At 36.6% G+C, this 24,301-nt stretch overlaps 1 protein-coding gene across 2 annotated transcripts; it reads right to left on the reverse strand.

The window, feature by feature from the left end:
• Nucleotides 1-1,294: 1,294 nt before the first annotated feature.
• LOC104611078 (Protein kinase superfamily protein) lies at nucleotides 1,295-18,689 on the reverse strand. Of its 2 annotated transcripts, none has more exons than XM_010277997.3 (8): nucleotides 18,527-18,689; nucleotides 16,698-17,968; nucleotides 13,050-14,415; nucleotides 12,509-12,788; nucleotides 4,511-4,618; nucleotides 4,137-4,415; nucleotides 2,804-2,947; nucleotides 1,295-2,036 (listed from the first exon to the last, which is right to left on the reverse strand). In XM_010277997.3, exons 2-8 carry the CDS (start codon nucleotides 17,911-17,913, stop codon nucleotides 1,848-1,850), a joined length of 3,582 nt encoding a protein of 1,193 aa, XP_010276299.1. In that variant the 5' UTR covers nucleotides 17,914-17,968; nucleotides 18,527-18,689; the 3' UTR covers nucleotides 1,295-1,847. The 2 variants fall into 2 exon arrangements, with proteins under 2 accessions (XP_010276299.1, XP_010276298.1); XM_010277996.3 differs by having other exon boundaries at nucleotides 13,050-14,427; nucleotides 18,527-18,677.
• Between the last annotated feature and the right edge of the window lie 5,612 nt (nucleotides 18,690-24,301).

The raw sequence follows: 24,301 nt of genomic DNA on the forward strand, positions 1-24,301 counted from the left end.
GAAAGAGAAGAAAGAGAAATGAGGTGGAAGAAGAAGAAGAAGAAGAAGAAGAAGAAGAAAGTTAAGTTGGAATGAATTGATCAATCACATAGACTTTAGGCAAACACAAATAATTGATGAGGTTTGAGTGAACTATTATAATCCTGTTATAAATGCTTTTTTTTTTTTTTTTGCCTAATGTGAAAGAAAATAAAATCAGTGAGGAATGTTGCCATCAGAATCCATCTCTTCTCTTTTGCCCCATAAATTACTGCAAGCACAATTAAAGTCTATTTCAACCATTTTCTAAAAAATTAATAGTTTTACTCTGGATAGTTCTCATTTTTTTGAAAGTTATTTGTATTGGGATTGGCAACGGAAACTGTTGTTTTAGTAACCAATGGTTTATTCAGTTAATCAGTTCATTGTATTTTAACAGATACGTACTTGTTAAGGTTTTCTGCGCAAAAGAAGAAGAATTCTCTTTTTCGTTGTTAATCAATTCTTATCCTCAACTGTTGATACAGGACGAGAGAGAGCGCCTACCACTCGCATGAGTTTGAAAATTTCGGGGTGGATTTTGAAAATTTGGAAGAAAATGAAGGATAAAAGAGTTACGATGTATCTTTATGTCTTTTCTAAAAACTCAAGATATGCTTAAATCAATTTAAAAAATCCCAGGTATGTTTAAGTATTTTCATGTGTAAGGATTTGAATTCTGAAAATCCAACCTACCACCTGCCCGCATGTTTTGAAAAACATACAGAACGAAACAATTTGGGAGGTGAGGAGGAAACCAGATCCGATCTGCTCCTCACAGCCCCATTATTGGAAACATTTTCCAATGAATAACAACATCACAACATAAAGGATGGGAGATGTTCTCAATATACGGTGAGATAGGACTGTGAGGTCCGTGAGGTGCACTCCATGAGGAGCAGATCCAGCCTCGATGAAGAGGGTCTAGAATTTACGAACCTGCTGCCCCTTGTCATCCTATTCAAAATAACCAAGCCTAAGATGCCAAACCCAATAAACAAGTGAATCGGCTAATCCCTGGCAATTGCCCTTCCCTGAACTCAAGCTTGACCCCAAATGCAACTTGAATGCAGTCATTGCACGAAAACAACACTCATACCCACCACTAGCACATTGACTCAAAACCCCTCAGATCCCAAAGCATCAGTTCACAGCACATTTAGTTCTATGAAAAAGAAATGAAGAACTGAGATTTCAACTTAAATGGGGTTGGGCCCCATATGAAGACCATTATCCTTATGGCTACATTCAAATGTCTCCATGGATCTGTGGCACATGACTACAAGGTTCTGTTTATAATACATTCATGATTCAACAGTGTATATGTAAAAATGTGACCGTACTTCCTGGGCCCACTCCCAAACTCCCACAAGACACTGCCAATCCTTTGTTAAACGCCAACCAACTTGAATAAACAGCTATTAGCATAAAACCATTAACCATAACCAAAAGAACCCTTCAAAGAATAATCACATCATATACAACAGGATGAAGATCCCTTCCCACTAGAGCAAGCAAGCAAAAAAGCCTAGAAATAGTGGTGCAGGCAAAAATTACATTCTAAGTTACAGACAAGTTAGGATACAACTCGATAATGTGGGAGAGAGTCCGTCAACAAGCCAAACAACACCTTTCAATGCACCAGCCACACGTGTGAATTGCAAGACCTGCACAGCCAATCCAGGGTGAAGCACACATTTAGTTGCCTCCAGTACTGTCTGGTTGCTTCTGAATTGAGCGGGCTTCTTCCCTTTTGATCAAGGCCAGAACCCAAGCTTGAGGGTTGCCCGTAACATATCACCTCTTCCATCAAGGATTGCTTTCCATGGTTAAGAAGAGATGGGTTCATATGGATAGGAGAGCCACGGGTGCTTCAGAGCTTCTGATGCTGATGGGCGCTTCTTTGGATTTATTTCAAGGAGATGGGCTACAAAATCAATGAAGCCTTGGTCCCCCATTGGCAACCGATGCCGTAGAGATGTCTTTTTAGGGATGAGATATTCCAGTCTGTTAGTTTCCTGAAGAGAGAAGTGCAAACACATTACCATAGGAAAAGCTGAAAATGTTTCGCAATAGAAGAATAAGTAATATTATTATTATTGAATAAGACTGTTGAAATGGCCAAAATACTAGAGGTATTGGAATGGGCAATCCTATCATCCTATGAGTGAAATCACTGATTCCAAGATCAAAATTGGAAGACAGAAAAGCTAGGATGCATCACTTGGTAGAGATTGCTACATTATTTACCAACCATTCAGGCCCCTACATGGTGTCCCAACTACCAAGGCACCAACATGGGTGCCCAGCCATTCAGGATGTATTTCAAAAGGAACTGGCCAAGCAGCAAAATTACTTAATTCAGTCCTCAATTGAGCATTCATCTTTTAGGCTCTAGCAATATAGGTATTGCTTGCTTCATAAGCTTTCAACAAATTGTATAGTACCTTGTAGATTATGATAAGAACCAGGTAATTCAAAGTGCAATGGAACCAGAATTTTTCCCTTGGAAAGCCAGAACACATAAATGGACAATTGTGATATCAGATTGTTAAATAATGCTGTAACGAAATAATATGTACATCTAAATTATTTTGAGATAAAAGAGGTAGTTAGATTGTTTTTAGAAAAGGTGCATAGAGCAGCACTATGAATGTACACAATTGCATTGAACTATGAACAACCGAATGCATCAGACAAGATTTAACCAGGTGACCATAATAACTTCAGACAGAACCACATAAGCAAAAAAGAACAATATGATAGGAAAGTGAAGGGAAATTACCTGATTCCGTTCATAAAGCATATGGTTTTTGGTGAAATATTTGTATGTGTCCCGTCCCTTAGCCAGCATGCTTTGGTCAATAGGGCCTATGATTCCAATAACACGTGCAAGCAAAGTTGCAGGTGAATCATTTTGGAAGAGAACCTGCACATGCACAATAAGGTTTATATTCAAAACATTTTTTTGATAAATAGGTTTATATTGAAAACATTGTCAAAGATGTATCTCCACATTGCAAGTGAGATGTGTTTTATTAATAGTATATAATTATATATTTATGCAAAACGAAAGCACATCAATGTTTTCCAGTTGTTTGTACTCCAAGAAGGTACATTCAGAAATATTATACTTTGAAATGTACAAGCAAGATAATAAGAGAAAGAAACATCATCAACAAAACAATATGAACCATCCCTTATTGTTTTAAGAGGAAAGAAAACAAAATGCAAACTCTTTAGCTCCTCAAAAAATGTATTACCTACAAACATAAAATTATAATGAGGAATAACAATAATAATAATAATGGTTAAAAGTAACAAATAATACCAATATTAAGTTGCAAATCATCAAAAAATAACATTATTAAGTTATGAACACCAAGTACTAGTGTTCATGGTTTCAGTTAACCGCCGATTTGGTTCGTCAGTTTTTCGATTTTTTTATTTTATAATATATAGATAATATAAAATATATACGAAAACATTGTATAATATATATAACTATATATAATATATATAAATATCTGTATACCGGTCGGTTCGGTTAACCGGAATTTTTGGTTCAGACTTGGTTTCTCATGATCACCGATACCAATTCTTGGTTTGTCCAGCATAAGTGCTTAAAAGACAACCAATTTGGCGGGTAAACGACACACCATTCTGAAAACTTCCCAAACCAATATAATCTCATTTTATCAGAAAAATGTACATCTTCTTAAAAACATGATATCCACATTGTTAACAACATAATAATAAATTGAGGAAGAAAATGTTAAAACAGGGAGATGGAAGTTAAGATACTTTGGGTTAAAAGATCGGCTAATTCCCTAGCTGACGGTTTAGCTAAACAAGGGGCAGAAAGGGATTCACTTTTTTGGGCTAAATTGTAACTATAGTGTGTTTTCTTTCTTTTTTCTCTTTTCTTGAGGTTCTTTGTTGCTCTTGGAAGATAAGCGTGTTTGTCTTCCTATTGTAAATCTTCTTTTGATGAGTTAATGAAAGTGTAATTGATAAAAAAAAAAGAAAAAAAAAAGAAAATGTTAAAACAATGACAATAGTACTAAAAAGTAAAAACAATTAGATTAGCACAATTTCTAAAGATTGATGCAACTTACATTTCCAGTACAAAGTTCAGCCAAGATGCAGCCAAGTGACCATATATCAATCTTTTTATCATATGGAAGTCCCAGAATAACTTCTGGTGCCCGATAGGATCTAGACTGGACATATGAGCAAAGATGATCTGTTTCAAAACAACTACTCCCAAGGTCAATAACTTTCACCTCACACCTACTGTAGCTCTTTACCAAAATGTTCTCTGGCTTCAAATCACAATGAATAAGACCAAGCCCATGCAAAAACTGCAATGCTTCCAAACACTGAATGGTTATCGACTGCAGAGATGAATACAAAAATAGGTCATACATCAGCAAAGAGAGAAGATGAATCATACGGATTCGAGTTTCAAAAAATCTAGCATCATACAAACCTGCAACCTTGGCATTGTGAAGTAAACCTCTCCCCCTGATTCTCGATTGAATTTGTGAAATTCATATAAATTTGCCTTGAGTAGTTCACACACAATCAACAAATGCTCCTGCAAATACAAAAGGAACCAGTTACCAACTACTTTATCATGCAGTGAATAATCCTCATGCCAGGTCCTAGTAATTGAATAAACTCAAAACATGATAAAAGCAATGCAAAAGGTACAAAGATGGAAAAACAAATATTTCAAAGCATGATAGAAGCTATACTTGGTGATCGTGAATTATGAACATAAAAGATGCATGTCATTTTTTTTTGGAAAAGGTAAGGTAAATTTATTCAAATAGAAATGAGAGCATACAACAAAACCCAGGCCAAGAAAGAAGCCTGAGAACAACACAAGTTACAGACTCCAACAAGACTGAGACCGAAACAAGAGAGACAAGTTCAGGTATCTGAACTCCTCAGTAACAGACACCCAAGAAATCAGCTTGCCCACAGCTCTCTGCACTAGCTCTTCAGGACTCTTAACTAGGGGTGGACACGAACCGAGCTTTTCACGAGCTATTCAAGCTCGGCTCGTGAAATGCTCGCCTTGGCTCAACCCAGACCGAGCTTCGAGCCGAATACGAGCCTCATATTTGGCTCGCCTGTCAATCGAGCTGAGTTCGAACATTTTAAAGTTTGGCTCATTAGGCTCGCGAGCCTAACGAACCTTTATATAACTTATATTATACATATTATATATATAAGTATATATACCTTTTTAGAAATTTTTATTGGTAGGGACACAGTTATACCATGGTCCCTACACATAGTATACTTCCTCGAGACTTGAGAGGGAGAGAAAAATGTCATCTTCTTCGATCAAAAAAACCTAAGCAGCTAAACCCTTTCTTTCTCTTCCTTGACTTTCAGACTTTCGTTCTCCTCTGCAGACTGCAGCTCTGCTCTCACAGGCCACAGCTCTCACCAGTCGGCGGTCGACGGTCTCACCCTCTCAGCTCTCACCTAGTTATCAAAAGTGGGAGGACTGAGGAGCCTTCCGGTCTCAGGTTCTCAGCTCTCAACTCTCAGAGTCAGAGTTTCGACACCTCTGGTTCTGGATCTCTCTCACTCTGCTACAATTACAAAATACATGAAAAGCTGCAGAAAAACAGGTTTTCGTTCTCCTCTCAGTGCTTTCACAACCAACGTCCAACAACAACAGTTTGCACCATCCTTTCTCTGCTTCTTGAAGTAGTTATCATCACCGACGAGCACCGGCAGCGGCAGGTCCAAAGGATACAGCTGTGTGAGTTCTTCTTCTTCTTCTTCTATTTCTGATTTGGGGTTCTTCTCTACAGATAGGAGTTGGGACTTCGAAGGTTCATTATTAAGCTTGAACCTGTGAATTTTGTAATCGAACCGAGCTCGAGCCTTGCATTTTCCTACCGAGCTGAGCTCGAATACTCAACTGTTCGGCTCGGCTTGGCTCGAATCCACCCCTACTCTTAACTCTATTACAGAAAATTCTGTTGTTCCTTTCAGTCTAAATGCACCACAAGACTGCAGCAGGAATGGTCCTCCACGCTAATTTTCCTTTCTTGCTTAGGCCTTTAACTTTCCAACAGCACATTAGCTCCTTGATCAACCTAGGCAAAACCCAGCTGATGTCGATGGATTTCAGGAAATGCTCCCACACCAGGGAAGAGACCGAACAGTGAAGACAGAGATGATCTGTAGATTCTTGGGAGGGAAGCACAAAGACCACAAGAAGAATCCAAAATTTGGATGCCACACCTCTCAAGATTAGATCTGGAAAGGCATTTGTCTAGGGTCATTGTCCACACCAGAAAGTTGGATGCATATCATCCGCCGCATCTAATTAAAGCTTTGAAAGAAACTATTTCATGGGCACAATTATAAACACTGTGGTTCCCACAATCTCATAGCCTGAATTTCCAGTCTGCCCAATCCATAAATGTATAACTTTTTACATGTTTGCATTGAGATAGTACAGTGTGTTCAAGCACTTCAGTCATAAGTGGCAGATTGACAACTTCTGGAAAGATAATTTTAAAATAGAAAAAGCAGAACCCTTCTAAACCCATTGACTCCATGGTAGCTTGAATTTCTACTGTCCACGCAATCCAAAAAATATATGATATTTGATTAAGACATAAAAGTGCACTCAACCACCATAGTTATGTGCAGATGAGTGACACTTTTTTTTGAAACAGTATGTATTATCGTGAAAGTGAACATTAAAATATAAACAACTCATGCTTTATTTTTAAAGAGTAACATGCGAACCATTTATTCATCCATTGTAGAACATTGGAGTTATCACGGTATTTCTTTTCTCCATATTTAATATTAAAATACCAATTTTTGTGAAGTTGTGACACAATTTATGGTTGACCTAATATATCAATTACTAAAAACAAGGCTTCAACTTGGACAGACCTAATACAAGCCCTGCCTAATCCAACCTGAACTTGTTCTTAGCTTGGGTTCAAATTTTCAAGCTTCAGTTTGGGCATGGGACTGAAAACCCAGGCCTAGCAAAATCTTGAGTCAGGCTGAGCTTAAGACAACAGGTAGCCTGAACCAACACAAGCCTGGCCAAATGTAGGCCCAAGTTCATTGTTGACTTCATTTCATTGAAATTACACCATAAAATACAAGCCCTGCCTAATCCAACCTGAACTTGTTCTTAGCTTGGGTTCAAATTTTCAAGCTTCAGTTTGGGCATGGCACTGAAAACCCAGGCCTAGCAAAATCTTGAGTCAGGCTGAGCTTTAAAACAAATAAAATGTCAAAATATTCAACTAAAAGAAATTGAACATTTGAACTTTAAACTAATCTATAATAAGCAACTCTTCAACCATTTAAAACAAATTTGTTTCATTTTTATGATAGATCAGTAATTATGTATATAGGCCTAATAAATCTGCCCAGCCCAACATAGGCCTGGAATTTTATTGGTTTAGGTTAGACCGTGATTGGGCCTAAGAGATTGGACTTAACCTCGGAATAGGCTCGGGCTCAGGCCTTAGGCACCTTTAAAGTTGGGGCTAGGATGGCCCTAAGCCCAGTGTGGCCTCCCTAAGTTGCAGTCCTACCTACAAATCAGCCCATGTTCAAGAAAACACCTTACAGCATCAGATATCAGACAAAAGAAAAACTACCCTCAAATCAGTAGTCTATGAACAACTCATATACAAAATGTTCATTGCAAAATGAGAAAAGTATGGGGATTCCCCGAATTCCTTGTTGACTGATAGCCACAATGATATCGTGCCAATAAATCTTCTCAAGACTGCCATATACAAGGAGGTTTTGTTGTTGAATATTCTATTTCTGTTTTTCCACTGTTTCATGGAGAATTTGCAATTTAAACAAACAGGAGCTGAGCTGCATTTATAGAAGGAAAGCATGTTGGAGCAATCAAAGAACTAGATTTGTAGTAGCCTTCAATACTAAATGAGGAAGAGGGTAGCCCTGAAACATAGCCAGGGAGGAATTTGGCCATTTATCATACATTGAGAATATATTGGCACCAAAAATCGGAGGTACAACAGCTGAAAAATGGTGATAAAAGCATTCACTTCTTTCATAAGGATTGCAACTGCAACACCACAAGAAGGTTCAATTTGATTTCAAGAATTAAGATAGGTAATCATACTTATGAAGGGGAGGATGAAGCTAGTGAGGTTGTTGTAGATTTTTACAAGAGGTTATCTGCGACTCGTGATGTCACAAGGCCCAAGATGGAAAGCATTGCTTTTCATCAAAATTGACCAGCAAAATAAGACTGGTGAGAGAGAAGATTGGAAGAAGAGCAAAAACCTCAATGGAGATAAAACACCAGGAACAAATGGGTTTCACATTGTGTTTTATAAGAAATGTAGGCCTGTCTAGAGAGAAGAATTTATTGAAGTGATGCAAGACTTTCATGATCAAGTAAATCTATCACTGGCAGCTAATTCCATCTTCGTATCTTTCATTCAAAGACAGAATGTTCTTCAGACATGAAGGATTATCCCCCTATCAATTTAATTGGTAGCATTTATAAGGTGATTTCCATAGTGTTGGCAAATACATTGAGGAAACTGCCGATTCTTATCTTTTTCTTTTATCCATCTCAAAGTGCTTTTATACATGGATATGAAATTTTACATGGTTCCCTAAGACGATGTTTGGAGTTTTGTTGAGTACATCCTTCATAGATTGGGCTCTGAAGTCAATGGGAGATGGTGGATTTCAACATGTTTATCGTCAACGGTGTTCTCTATTTTAAGCAATAGCTCACATAAAGCAGATTTTGAGAGCAAAAGGGACTTTCAACAGGGTGATCCCCTGACACCATTGCTCTGCACAATCATGGTTGAAATGCTTAGCAGGTTGGTGCAATGGGCTGTACAAGGTGGATGTTGATCCCCTACCTGTTTACTACTTGTCAATATTTAGGATACCCATTGGGTTAAGTAGAAGCATAGGGTAAGTTGAGGAAGGATTCTTTGTGGGAGATAGCGGAGGGGAAGGATCATAGGGTAAGTTGGGAGATGATATGTAGAAGTAAGAAATATGAGGGTTAGGTCTTGGGAATATACAAGAGAGAAATATGGCATTGTTGGGGAAATGGTTGTGGAGACTGCCAATGGATAGAGATAACTTGTGGGCAAAGGTGATAGTCAGCTAGGGCTACAAGAACTTCTCCTTGGTTGTGATATTTTGCCTCTCTTTTTACCACATATCAGATATAGTCCGAGACTATATGTCTATATCTAACTTGGCCCCCTCCAGGAACCCAGCAACTAGTAGGGTTACATGTAGGCCCCGCATGCTCATGCATCAGCTAGCTTTCCTATGGTTAAAGAGTACAAGTGAGCCCAGGTGAGCCCAGAAAAATTGCAGAAGTCCAAGGAGTTTTACAGGGAGCAAAGATTGCTAGAAAGCTGAGCTATGAAATTTGCTAATTGAAGTGATTCTAAACTGGTAATTGGGTGAATAAAGGAACCAGAGGTAGTGGCTTGGTCTTATAGGAGGGCCATGCAAAAATTCAAGTGGATAACTACAAGTATATCAGTTAGAATTCAATGGGAAAGGAGATCTCGGCAAACAGGTTCACAGATTTACTAGCTAACAAAGGGATGCATAAGAATCAATTATTTTGGGCTCAATTCAATTGTAGTTTTATCTTTTTCAGCATCTCGCACCTCTTTGCGGGAAGCCATCATTGTGTAACTGTTTTTATTGATCTTTAATATAACATCTATGACTTATGAAAAACAAATTAAGCCCATAAAAGCAGGTCCCTAGTTTAGCTAGGGAGTCTGCAAAAGAATTTGCAGATCTGTTTACCCATCTGAAGATGATAAAAATCTACCAAGGGCTAAATATGAAAACAATCAGAGGTTTTTTTTGATAGATAACAGGAATCATTTCATTAAATTAAATAAAAATGTAAAGAGATGAACAAGTGGGGTATGATTACCCCTATGAGATAAAAGTTGATACAATTGAGCCCAAAATAATTGTTCCCTGACAATCCCCTGTCTAGCTAACAAATCAGCCATCCCAATAGCATCCCTAGAAACCCAATGAAAACAATGAGAAGGTTTGGCACTGTTAAAGCCTTAAATTTTGCATCTTTCTTTTTAATATAGTCTTCTAAGCCCAATCATATAGATGGGATGTAGTAGTAGTTTATTCAATAAAAAAAGGGACCTGCAATCTATTTAAGTGGACAGCAGGCCCTGAATTAACTTAAAAGGGCATTTGGGCCTTAAAAACAACTTATTGACATTTAATGGGCTGGAAGTAGAGCCAAGTTCAAAGGGCAGCAGAATTAATTGTGAAAATTAATCATAAAGAGAAATTATTTTCCCTCTTTAAACCATTCTAAGGTCCTGTTCGTTTCCTCTTAACTCTTATCTCTTAAGAAGAATCTTTTAACTTTAAGAGAAAAATGGTTGTTAATTTCCTCTTATCTCTTATCTCTTATCTCTTAAAGTGCAATCATACAACTTTTTGTTTTCTTATGATACCCCCCAACCACCGCCCTTCTCCTAGTGGGAGAGAGCACCAATGGTATTATGTTGATAGAACTTCGAGCAACAAGAGACAAACAAGAGGAGAGAGGAGAGAATTGTGGTGTGAAGAACAAATAAGAAAGGAGAGAGAGGAAGATAGGGATTTCAATGTTCTTCTGCCTCTTCACTAAGATACTTCTGCAGTCTCCTTTTTTTGAGTTCCACAACCTACTTTGTGAGAAGGATGAATATGTCACCTTTTCTTTCTTTATTCATTTATTTTTCTTCTTTCTTCCAAGTCTCACATTTAATCATATGCAAGAGGGACAACCATCTATAGCCTTGTTCATGAAACTTGGCTGATTATGGTTCCTTTTTCTTTGATAAGTAATAGTTGTATTATTAAAATTCAAAAAGAGAGATACACACTAAAGGCTTCCCACAAAGAGGTGAAAGATGCAGCCTCCAATCTACTACAGGCTTTCCGTGACAGTAGAGCATTTTGCAAGTTGCAACTAGTTCCCAATTTCTCCAAATGTCACCAAAGGAGAAGTTTGAGAACAAGTCCAATGCTTTAACCCAATTTATAGCCTTGTTAATTATACAACCCCAAACAGCAACCTCATCCCTCTCCTTGTCATTGAAGATTCTATCATTTTGTTTTCTCCCAAGCTGTTGACACCAAAGCAGCCTTGTTCATGACACTATTGATTATGGTTTCTCACACCATATTAACTCATATAATCACTACTTTGTGTGAGGGAGAAAACCATCTATAGCCTTTAGAAATTAATCTTCTTTTATATCTTCTGAAGGGCTACACAACAGGTCACAGGGGGTAGCCTATCCCCCAACCCATAACCCCCACAACCCAGGTGCAGGTGGGATTCGACCACAAGTCTCCGCTACGACCAGCAGGAGACCTTACCAAACAGCCGGTTGGCACCTTGCAAAACCATCTACAGCCTTATTCATAGAACATGGCTAATTGTGGTTCCTCTTACCATATTAGCTCATAAAAATCATTATTTTGTGTATGGAGAAAGGCCATGTACAGCCTTATTCATGAAATATAAAGAGTAAAGGAAGGACCGAAAATGAACGGCAAAAAAAGTATTATAAAGAAATTAATGGCCATATCAAATGTCCCTAAATGTTTTCTTAACAGATGGCCCATTTGTGTCATGTGGGACCATCTTGTAAGATACATATAAGTTGTTTTTAAAAATTCAGGGACACCGAAATAGAAACGTTTTGCATTCTGATTGGGTGAATTATGATATATAAGAAATTATACTAAAGTTTTTCCACTAATAGGCACAAAGGACAAAAACACTGAAATAGAAAAGTTTAGAATTTGATGTAAATTTATGGACTGTTAATGGCTGCTTGCAAGAATTAAAGAGAAGATAAAGACCAAAATCTAAAACAATTCAATCAGCCCTAGAATATAATCATTATAGGGCTAATAAGAATCACTCAGCATAGCAATAATAAGAAAAGCTACACTCAAAATATCCATAACCACATTCTTGTACGCATATATAGGCACTATATGGGTAGTCAATCCCACTAGAACTAGAAAAACTAGATAACTCCCAAACTACTTACCAATTATTATGAAACTTTAAACAAAACTAAACTGTAGCCAAAAAAATCGAATTCTAAAGTCAGAAAAACACGTAAAATGACCAAAATACCACTAGTATCTAAAAATAAAAAACACATAAGAATATCAGAAAATTCCATATCTGACTTCTGACCACTGGCCTCTTGCATTAGATTGTCAGTGAAACAGTTAGAAAAGCCCCACCTTCAATTCATTAAGCACTCAGAGAGATGTACAAACCATAATGAAAAGAATTACACAAGGAAAATGGAAAATGATACATGTGTCAAAGTAAACACTTAATAAATAACAAATGCTCCTAGAAAATGAAAAGTCAATGGTAAAATAACTACTGGAAACATTCACTTACTCGATAGTAGAAATAATCATACAAGCGTAGAATATGGTATTTGTCAGATGGATCATGCTTGTTGACATATTTGAGAAGCTTTATTTCATCAAGACTCTGATCAAAAAAATCCTTGTTGTTCTTGATAATTTTCACACAGACATCCATGCCTGTATGCAAATCATGTGCTTGAATAGCTTTGCTAAATGCAGCTGATCCAAGGTATTCAGTAACATGATAACGTCCAGCAATCACTGAGTTTAGAACAACATGGAAATTTTTATCCTCTTCAAAGCCCGTCCTGCAGGGAAAAGAAACTGGGTAATTAAGTGAGATAGATATAATACTAAATGGAGAAAGAGGAACTTAGAAAGATTCTCACAAAGAAATCCACTAACAGTTACCAAAAAGTAACAATTGAACTAGCATGGATAGCATATTGCTAGAACAGTCTATGCTAGAATACAATGAATAATAACTCTTATATTTAAACAGGTGTACAATATTTTCCCCTTACTCTCTCCACCCCAATCATAGAACCAAAACTGGAAGCAAAACATGCCTGTTTTTCCTATGCACAATCTTGAGATTAAAGGTTTCAAACGCCTCCTCCTGAGCTTTTATCTGTCTCACTTGCTCCTGCACAGCTGCTGCTTCTTCATCCTCTAGTGTTGTCCCAGTTTCTTCTTCTCTCGCATCGCTGACTTTGTCATCCTCCCTTTTCTTGATATGCTCCTCTTCAGTATAGCCATAGTTTGAGATTGTTGAAGCAGTTGAGTTTGATGATATTATGGCATTAGCATTATTTTCATCCCGGGAACTCTTTCCTGGTGAAGAATCATTGCTCTTCCTCCTCCACGAGGCAAGCATGTCATCAGGCCCCATCAAAGCATTCCCATAATCATCAACTTCATCACCAGTCACAGCATTGCCCTTGGTAGACCACAAAGATTTACTAGAATTTCCCTGCAGCAAGTCCCCATCTCTCAAAGGGGGTGGGAAAGAAAATCCACTGTCAGTGTAATTTGGTACAGTTGTACAAGCACCCTTGTCATTCCTCGTAATGTATTTATCAGAATCCTGCTTACTTGCCCTTCTCTTCTCCCTGTTTGATCCATCAACATATCTTTTATCTCTGTCATGTTGAGAATGCCTGGACACACCAATACCAACATCATGATCATGGAAGTATTCCAAGTCCCCTTCACTGCTTCCTCCAACTAAACTTTCCCGTACTTCACTGCCAATATCAGCAGCATCACTGTTAATCCCCACACCAATTGATCTAACAGAACCATGCTGGTCATCATCCATACAGAGATCATCTGGCCGCGGTCTTTCACACTCATTCAAAACTCTCCCATTCCCCAACATGATGAGTTCATTTGTCTGAGTGACAAAGCCCTGCCATACAGGTTCTGAACGCATTAGATTTAATTCTTCTTCATCCATCAATTGCCCATCATACTGGGCAATTAAATCACTTTCATCATTCCTCCCATAAACTTCAGATATCGTAAGCCCTATAGGATCATCTGGAGCAGTAACCTGTTCAATATTTTTTGCCTGAAAATACTGCTCTCCAGAGATATAAGAGTCCTCTTCAGCAAAAGATTGGTCATCATCATCTTTTGTTGGACCCCTTTCCCGCTGGTCTGGAACAACTACATGCCCCGTTCCTTTTTCATTGTCGCTTGGATAATCAATTTCATGAGCCAGAAACCACGCCTCATCTTCAATCGGTTGCCTCATGTATCCCACATCATCATCATCATCATACTCATCAGAGTCCCAATACTCATTTGGATAGTCAACAGATTCACTCACTACGTCCCCAACAGTTGCGAAACCTGAAATTATATCAGAAGTATCTTCTGCAATGCCCTGACTTACAGATAGCCGACTACTTCCCAGAGTCCTCTTTCCACCTGTTACCATCACTTCCATAATAAAATGTTAGTTCAATATTAAAAGAGGATGAACAGAGCAGAAAATTAGAAACACATACAAAATAAAATAATCAAGATAATATTGTGAACTATAAATCCCAAACAGAAAAAACCGAAGTAAACCTAAAGTCTACCCTTCTAAGATCATAATGATCTATCATGCTTATGTTTTAACACTGCAACCTAGTCATAGGTAATAGAGAAAATATCTGTTACTAATAATCAAGGATATAATATACGAATTGGAAATACCATGCATGAACCAATACATTGGCCTAAAGAACATCTCAAATCAATAAAGTCAATTATCACATGACACAGTCACACAGACACTAGAAGGGTAGGGTATTGAGTTATAAGGATATAATTGTTTTCTTTTTACATAATTTTCAGGAATATTGGGCGAAGGTTGGTATTTTTATTGATTTTTTCTGCAAAAATGGGAAAATCAGTTTCAAGATTTATTAACACCAGCATCCCATCAAAATTCCTGTTCTGCATAGGACAACTTGCATTTGACCCATGGCACTTTTAGGCTCCGTTTGGTTTGTGGGAAGATTTGAGTGGGATGGGAAAAGATGGGATGGGATGGGATGGGATGGAAAAATGTAAAAATTTACCGTTCCATTGTTTGGTTTTATATATGCGAAAATAATAGGAAAAACACTGTAGCGGGCTGGTTCTTCGCCGGAGTTGAGAAAGCAGATCTCCATGAGTTGCAGCGGCGAGAGTTGCCGAGAATTGAAGAACAGAGCTCCATGAGTTGCAGCAGCGAGAGTTGCCGAGAGTTGAAGAACAGAACTCCATGAGTTGCAGCAGAAAGAGTTGAGAAAGCAGATCTGGTGAAGACGGGAAGAATAGGAGTGCCCCTCGCAGATTGCCACAGATCTGGAAGACAGGAAGAAGGTGAGGGAGAAGAGAGAAGAGGAAGATGGAGGGAGATCGCAACTGCCCCTTGCACTGATTCCTTTCCAGGTGAAGAAGGCGGCCAGTAACAGTGGTTCTTTCGATGGTAACAGTGGTTTCTCAAATTTTTCCACCGGGGTCGCACGGTTTGGTGCCATGCAACCCCAAATCCATGATTTTGAGATCTGACATCCCACATTTTTCTCATCCCATCTTTCTATTTCCCTCAAAACAAATGAAAGAAAAAGGAATATCCTTGGAATATTCCCTTTTTCTCATCCCCATCCCACAAACCAAACGGAGCCTTATGGATTAGCATAATCCATTTTTACATCATTTGGTGGAACAATGAGGATTTGGCATCAGGTTTTTTTTTATAGGTATTTGGCATCAGTTTTTTCACTCTATATTTACCACCCATCTCTTTTTCTTTTATTTTGGACTATTTTATCAGTCCTTTGATTGGCATCTACCTGCTTATTTGAAGAGCTGCCTCCAATAAAGTCCAACCTATCTACACCTCAAGCAACAGTGTCAACCAAAGGATTGGCTGATCTTGGGATCCATTGATGAGATGTTCACCTGAGATAACAAGAAGTCTAGCCTAATATATTGTATAAAGAAGCCATTGTTCAAGATGACCACAAATGCCAGCATTTTGATATGGAACTGCCAATATGGCACCATATCGTGCAACAAGTTGCCTTTTATGCAATAACATGCAAAAGACCAGGCACATAGCCAAAAGGGTAGTCCAGTGAATGAGGCTCCCACCAATGCGGGATCTGGGGGAGACAGAAGTACGCAGCCTTACCCCTACATATACACAGAGAAGTTGTTTCCAAACCAGGCAGATATGCTCAAGTTATTAACAGAGAGGCTGTTTCCAAACCAGGCAGATATGCTCTAGTTATTAATGGTGCCTAGATACTTCCCACAACAGATTATTCAAGGAAAAGGAGATCTATAAGAACATGTAAATCAACACATGTTCAGGCTAGTTCATGATGAAGGAGAATTCCAAATAAGCGGTCATTAAACATGGAAGATATGATAAACATGAGGAATGAAACAAAGAAATAGCAACAATAGAAACAGTTTGAAAGAACAAATGAGGCATGTGAGATTATCAGATTGATTTCATAGCATACAACAATCCAATGCATTACTTCAAATGAATAAATATATTGAAACGTTACTGATCAAAATAAAACTCTAATGCATTCCAAGTCAGGTTGTTTCTACTAATCAAAAAGATGCCAGCTTATCTAAGTTAACACATTGAGAAGATAGCAGAGGCATGCTTTATCCATTCAATAACCAACGAATATAATCTGAAGTATTCAAGAATAAACCTGAAGAATTGATTTCTTGTCCAACAGGAACATCCAGAAATGATCCTATTGAAAATGTCTTGTCTGGATTGGTGAGCTTTGCTCCTGGTTCATGTCGATCAAACTTTTCGTCCCAGTGAATGTTCATGGGCTTGTCCTCTGACTTGAGTTTAACAGGTGGCAACCTTGGTAACTCCTCCTTATGGTTCTGTGCTACAAGTGGCAATTCTATGCTAGAAATGTTCAGTTGGTCTGGACTTCCTTGAGCTTTACCAAAAAATAAAGATCTTCCTACCCCATCCACTTGTTCCTTCAATGCTGCCCTGATATCAATGGACTCTATTTTCCTCTTTCCTTCCTTCTTATTATCACCAGAAGGAAGACTAATATCATAATTTGTTGATGCATCACCCTTGGAGAATGGAAAAACAGTTTTGATAGAGCATTCCTTCCAAGAATCTGAAGAAGATTTTGGGGGTTCCTCACTATTTGACCATAGGCTATTCTCCAAATTATATCTAGGGTACATACTAACAGGTCTAGACTGCAGATCAATTTCTTTGTGATCACTTGTCTGATTCCTATCATATTTGACTTCAGCATTGGCTTTACTTGTACTTCCAACCCACAATGTCCTTTGTTCTCCTGGCAAATCCAACTCGGCTCCATAGCTATCTCCAGATTTCACTATTCCAATAACTGAAGTCCCCTTATCAGAAACTTGTGGGTGATACTTGAGTTGTTCAGATATTTGAAGTTCAGAAAACTTACCCATAGTAACATCACCATCCTTCTCAAATGGATCGGAAGGACCATTGCTGGAATTAAATTTCCAAGGGTACAGATCTGTTGAAGTGTCTTCAGAAGTTCGCACGAAAGAGAAACCCCTGTTACTTGTCCCAGCAGATTCATTAGGTTTATTCCGTTCTCCAACAGAAGCAGTACTTCTCCATTTGTTCTCAGACCCATTTCTAGTTCCACATTCAATCTCTTTTACAATAAGTTCTTTAGAAAGTTCAATACTGTTCCGGGAACCTGTTCCTTGGTGTTTCACATCCGCTTTGTCCTTCTTCTCTCCTTCCAAAACATCTCCAGAGTCCTTTTCCTCCAAGATGGGTTTCTGAAGCGAACCATTCAAATCTGGGCGATTACTGAGCTCCCCACGCAAGGCAGCCTCGGCCCTTGTAAATTTATTGTTTCGCAAAAATTCCAAAATGGCATCGACCGAGTCCGCCATTATTCAAACCGCTGCAAACCCACACGCAGTCACTAAAAACAGGAGCTTGCACCACCTGAAAAGATCAACAGAATAACAAAAAACAATAAAAACGGAACAAAAACAAGAAGCAAAACCAAACACAAGACAAAAAAGGTTCTCTATGTTTCATTCCCAAAGCATTCAAACCAAGCCAAACCAACTCATCCACATTTCAATGTCATTGCCAAGTAACTAACTAAAGAAACGAAGAGTTCTCAAATTCAATCATTCGGTACTTGTACAAGCAGAGGAAGGATTAAGAAATTGGATACTATCTACACGGATGACACGCCGTAACACTGTAAATCAGTCACCAGCTGTAAATCCCAACTCGACAACCCACAATCCCTTCAAGAAACCCTAGACAGATTTTCCCAGCAAACGCCACAAATCCAATCACCAGATGCAAAGATCTGCAGCTCCAACAAAAACCCTAGAAATCTCAAAAACCATTCACCGGGCTAAATGCCGCCAAGAAAACCCTAGCTCTCGACACCCATATTTCCGATAATTAAAAACATGAATTGCTCCAAAAATGGGCGAAAATATTTTAAAATAATAAGACAAACGGAATGAAACTCGCTTCACTTACAGATTAGAGATGTTCGATCGCAGGAGAGACGAAGAAAATCGAATAACTTTTCGCGGGTTTTCTCTGTAATGAGTGTGGATTCAACCTCGTTGCCTCTGGATTCCATCGCCATTAAAACCAGAAGCAACAACGACAACAACAATTCCCCCACAGCATTCGTTTTATTTTTCTTTTCTTTTTATTTTACATTTAAACCCGCGCTGCCTAGACCAACCAGTGCATCGAATAAAAAAACAACAAACTTTTATTATTCAAAATTTCTATTTTCCTTTTTGGATTTTTAATTATTAATTAAACTGTAAATTAAAATAATATAGACTATATGTGGGCCTCTACCTCTGCACATTTGGGCCTGTCGTCCTTTTGGGCTGGCAGACTATATTTACTGCAATACCTTCAAAATTGTATGTTTGTCCTAATGGTTTGTGTAGTCGTGGGCGTAAGAGAGGAGGATAATTTTGTCATTTGGGTAGGCAATTGTACAACAAGAAAGAGGGGTTAGATCTTTCCAGTGGTAAAGGTATATAGCATGATGAACAAATCACTTAACTTTTTGAAGGTTTCAAGGAAGGGTGATGTGGCTGATCTGAACCGTCCATCTGAGAAGCGACAACCTGGATTCTGGTCCGCAGCTTGCAAGGTGGTATTATGATAACGTGGACCCGTTACATAGCTGCCATGTGGTTGGGAGCTCGTGAGTCAAGAAAAGGACGCTTACCAGCTTTAACAAGTGGATGGACTGGTTTTAGGTGAATATTTATGCCGATAGGAGATGCATTATGTTGCTAAGTAGATTCTAATCTGATGACTATTATGCAGGGGACCCACAATCGAATCAACGTCAGGATGCCCGAGGCCTCGAGATGAGGAGTCACGGGAGAACATATCCCGATTTTGCCTAGGAAAAGATATGACTACTGGTATGTTGGTTTTAAGAGAAGCACGATAGCTACGCCTAGGCCAACAGCAAAGTAGCGTCTAGGGGGAATCGTAAAAAAGTTGTGTGAAATTGGCTCGGGAATCGTACAACCAAACGGTTCCGTTTTACCCCAAATCTAGACCTCAGTCAAAAATCATTGAATTGGTCAATAACTGATTGATTCAAGTGGTCGAACCATAGACCGGTTTAAAGGGTTTTTGTTATTTTTATTTTTTATTATTGACCAGTTTTTGTCATTAATTATTGACCTATTAATGGATGGGCCATCCATTTGAACCATTGACCCGAAAACCAGTTGCTAAAGAGGTTTCATTTCTAGGTCGTTTTTTAAAACCATCCTTTTATAAATGATCTTCATCGTCTACAAGCTGATCATAAAAGAATAATAATCAATAATTTTTCATTTTTAGTAAAATATATCCTAAAATTTTTTATATAATTCATAACTTTCCATTTTCAGTAATAATATATCCACAATTCTCTATAAAACTCATGTATTTTTATATTTTTTATTATTAATTAGATGTAGGTTTCATATACTTCACGGTGGGACCTAAAGTTCTGGATATCATTAATAGGCCAACCAGTTAAATTGGACTCTTCTTATTGTAATATTTTTATTTTCTTAGTGTATTTCTTTTTTTCATTTATCAAAAAAAAAACTTAAGATTTAAGGAGCGGGAATTAAGTGAGTTGAAAAATAAGTTCAAATAACATTTTAAACCTCACAATTAAGTAGGGATTAAATTCAATAATAGATATTTTAATCAAAATAATGTTCCACAAATTTATTCATATTTTTAATATTAATGTAAATACATAATTATAGATGTCTTCAATTTTCTCTATAACTTTTTTATTTCATGTCTATAAAAATAGTTCAGTTATGTACACATATTTTTTGTTTAATATAATAAATATATGATATTATACATGTCCAAATGTGTTTTTGTAAAATTTATGTACTTTTTTCAAGTTGTATTTTTTTATATTTTATTAATTTCTAAGTGTAATTTCAATTCAGTCCACCTTAGGATTCATAATGCGATCAAATATTAAAGTTAGTGTCGAGAGGGGAAAGATTCCCAATTCACGGGGGGATGTGGTTTATAGAGGGTGGGCATAAATGATTTGGGAAATTAATTAATGAATTTTGAGTTGGAGTGAACTATAAAAAGGTGCAACTTTTATTATTTAATCATGACGTTAAATATTGACATATTTGACCAAACAGTTGAACTATTGATCTCAAGATTTTCAAAACCAGACTGAACGTGAAACCATTTTAACCACCAGTTCCCGAGTCAAATGTCCCATTCTTTGGTTTCAACAAACGGCTCATTCTGATTTTAAAAAATAAATAATTAAAATAAAAAATGGTCAAATATCGTTGTCCAGGATGACAAGTTGATTGTTTGACTGCCTAGGTCAGTGAGTCACTAGACATGTCAACGGCTTTTGGCATAGGAACAATTTTAGGATAAAATGGAACCGATTATCAGGTCAACTGCTTTGACTACCCAGTCTAACCCATTTTTCAAAACTATGATTGATCTCCGCCAAATAGGAAAATAATTTAATTTTTTGTTAGTTTTAGATTATGTATTTTATTTTCATCATCAATAAAAATAATTATTGTTTATTACACTTTTTTAATTTGATTAATAAAAATATCATAAATGTGTCTACTTTTTTTATATTTTTGTAATTTTTTATATTTATTTTATTTAAATTTTTTATTGTTTTACTATGACTTCATGGCTTGACCAATTTTATATTAATGGTTGAATTGCTTAATCATCACTTAGATAAATAATGGTTTTGTTTTCAAGTAAGTTTTAAAATATATGGGTTTATATTGGACATAGATCTAATTAGTAACATTAATTAGCGAAAAAATAAGTTAAATATAGGATTTAATAAGAGAGAATGGGAGTTAATACCTTAATATAGATTTAATGAGAAGGGATTAAATGATGTGAAGAGCATTAATTGAAATTATATTTTCAACCCTCATAATGAGATGGACTAAATACACAAATATGGGCATTTTAGTCAATAAAAGTTTTACACCCTCATTTGTACGTTTTATAATAGTATAGATATAAATAAGGATTGTATAAAAGTTTGAGAAATATAGAAACTCTATATAAATAAGCTCCTCAATGACAAACCCTTTAAAAAGCTAGAAAATGTTAGGATAATAATGCAACAATTTTTTTCTTAGTAGATAACTTATGTAATAACATAAAAGAGAGAGAGAGAGAGGAAAATAAATAGACTGAAATTTTGGAATGGTTGTTTTAAATGAGTTTGGATCTATTGTACAAATGCGTAATGCACAAATTTATACACTCCCAACTGCACAATGCCATGTTAGCATTAGATCATGAATGCATTTCACATAGGCAAGAAAATTAACAAACATCAAATGTCCTATCTTATTTCAGCATATTGAAAAATACATTAAAATTTAAAAATAAAATAAAAATGACAAAATTGATAGTTGAGATGTGAGAGATAAGGTGTCATATCTTCTTCATTTATTGGCTCAAGGGTTTCTACATCTGCTAAAGCATCGACTGGCCACCGCCAAAGCAAAATGTAGGACGTCGAGTGCCAATACTACCATCTTCTTCTTAGATGTTGTCCACATTTGATTAGCCACCACTACCATTTATCCTAAGTTTTGAAACTTATTCCCCCTCTCCCCCACGGCCCCACTTCATACACAACCAAAAGTCTTAAAGACTTAAACTTGATTACTACTTGAGTAATTTTGTTCAATTTTAATAATAAAAATTCCAAAATAACACCAAGATAGATAAATAGCACGGGAGAAAAGATAGCTACGTAGACATGACATGATTTGTTCTGTGTGTGTATATATTATTTAATAAAAAAAAAGTTTATAAAACACCTATAAACGGGCGTATTAGAGCCCAAAGATACAATACGATATGATACGCCCATATTGGGCATATCATGTCGATACTTTAAGCCTTGGGTCCAAATAAGGCTGCAAAGGGATTGATCATATTCAATAAATGATATGTTCAATTCAATCAAATAAAACTCCAATTGATCCAAATTTAATAATAATTCAATGAATTTTCAATAACATGATTTGATTAAAATTCGAATATATTATCAAGTATCTAGTTCAATTTTGAATGTAACAAAAAAACTTAATGATATAATATAAATAAATGGTATCACACACATTACCCTACTTGAGCATATGCTTCGACTTTGTTGCTTCACACCCACCTCACTTTCTCTTGCTATCCCATCGCTATGCTACCCGCTTTCCCTCTCTTTGTCTCCTAATTGGAAACCTAATTGCCCCAGAGCTCTTCCATTTGTCTCTTTTCATCTCGCTCTTTCACTACAACCTAAACATGCAATGTTCTTCATATCTTACATGTACCTAAGATGGGGTTTCAACGCGACCAAGGAAACTATATCAAAAGAAAATGTAACATTCTCTTTTAGTTGTTTGAAAAAAGTCATTTGGTTTTTCTTGGATATAATCAATCTTGCCCCAAAAAATATGTCCAATATTCGTTCTACACCAATCATTATATTTCGAAGAAGCGATTACATTATTCTCTAAGCACGTTTGAATTTCTAACCCCCACCCCTCCCTCGCCACAACCTTTCATTTGTTGTCTTATATCTCGTCATTACTTCATTTCCCTCTATTGTCATATTGTTACTAGAATAGTGACGACCATTTACATCATGGAAACAATGGTAAAGGAGAATATTATACAACAGTTTTAGGTTTATTCTTAATAACATTTGATTATGTTACATGTTTTGAGTTTTTCATACTATTTTTACATAATTGATTGCATGACTTTTAAAAATGTAATTTGATGCACTTAGGATCTACTACCTACAAATTCTCCCCACATCCTTACCCATAGAGTGTTACAATCGTGTATTGGGAACATCTCCCCACAAATGATAAGAAAGATATTCTCAATGTGTAGTTGTAATGTTTATTGGGTAAAGAAGTTGGAACATATCATGGATAATATATCTAAACCCAATTTGATGATGGCTGAATCCCTAGTTCTTTGCCCCCAAATATTTATTTATTCACGTAAATACAAAAAATTAGTCTACGTTGAGCTTGAAGTGTTGTAGTAAATCCAACCCACAAATTCCAATTTTTAATATATGCCTACACTGGTGTGGTTCAAACCACAAAAATAAGTATTAACCACAGAAATATATTTTATAACATTTATACTCATATATAATATAATATTTTGTAGCTCGTATTTACACTTCATACAACATAAAACAAAATCCTAACTCGTATTAAACACCTAAATTAAGTAGTTGTTAACCTTTCTAATTTATATCAAATTTACTTATTTCAATTCTATAAAGCAAATGAAATTTAATTTGTATAAATCAAATGAGTTTTTATGAAAATTTGAGTCTATGTTACACAAGCTCAAAAAATCAATTATGCAATTGCATCAAGTTTTTTCCTCTCCTTTTGTTGTTTCTTCCAATGGCAATTAAATTAAAATTAGTTCAATCTCCCAACAGTTTCTTATGTTATAAGTAAAATATTTAGCAATAACTTTTAGCCTTTATCAACAGTTTTTTGTTGTTGTTAAAAGTCATTTTTTGTAATGGAATGAGCATCAAATTATGTTAACTTGTTTAATATCTTTTTCACCATATCAAAAACACCATCAATAACATTCATTGATTAAACACCTTTAACAAAAAACACGAGTCTAGAAAAAACAGACTTATTGTTTCCTCCTCAAACAATTCATCCTCGCACCCATTCATAGCCCTTGCAACTA

Source organism: Nelumbo nucifera, chromosome 4 (assembly GCF_055504915.1).
Source record: "Nelumbo nucifera cultivar China Antique chromosome 4, China Antique-T2T, whole genome shotgun sequence".
Lineage (NCBI taxonomy): Eukaryota > Viridiplantae > Streptophyta > Magnoliopsida > Proteales > Nelumbonaceae > Nelumbo > Nelumbo nucifera.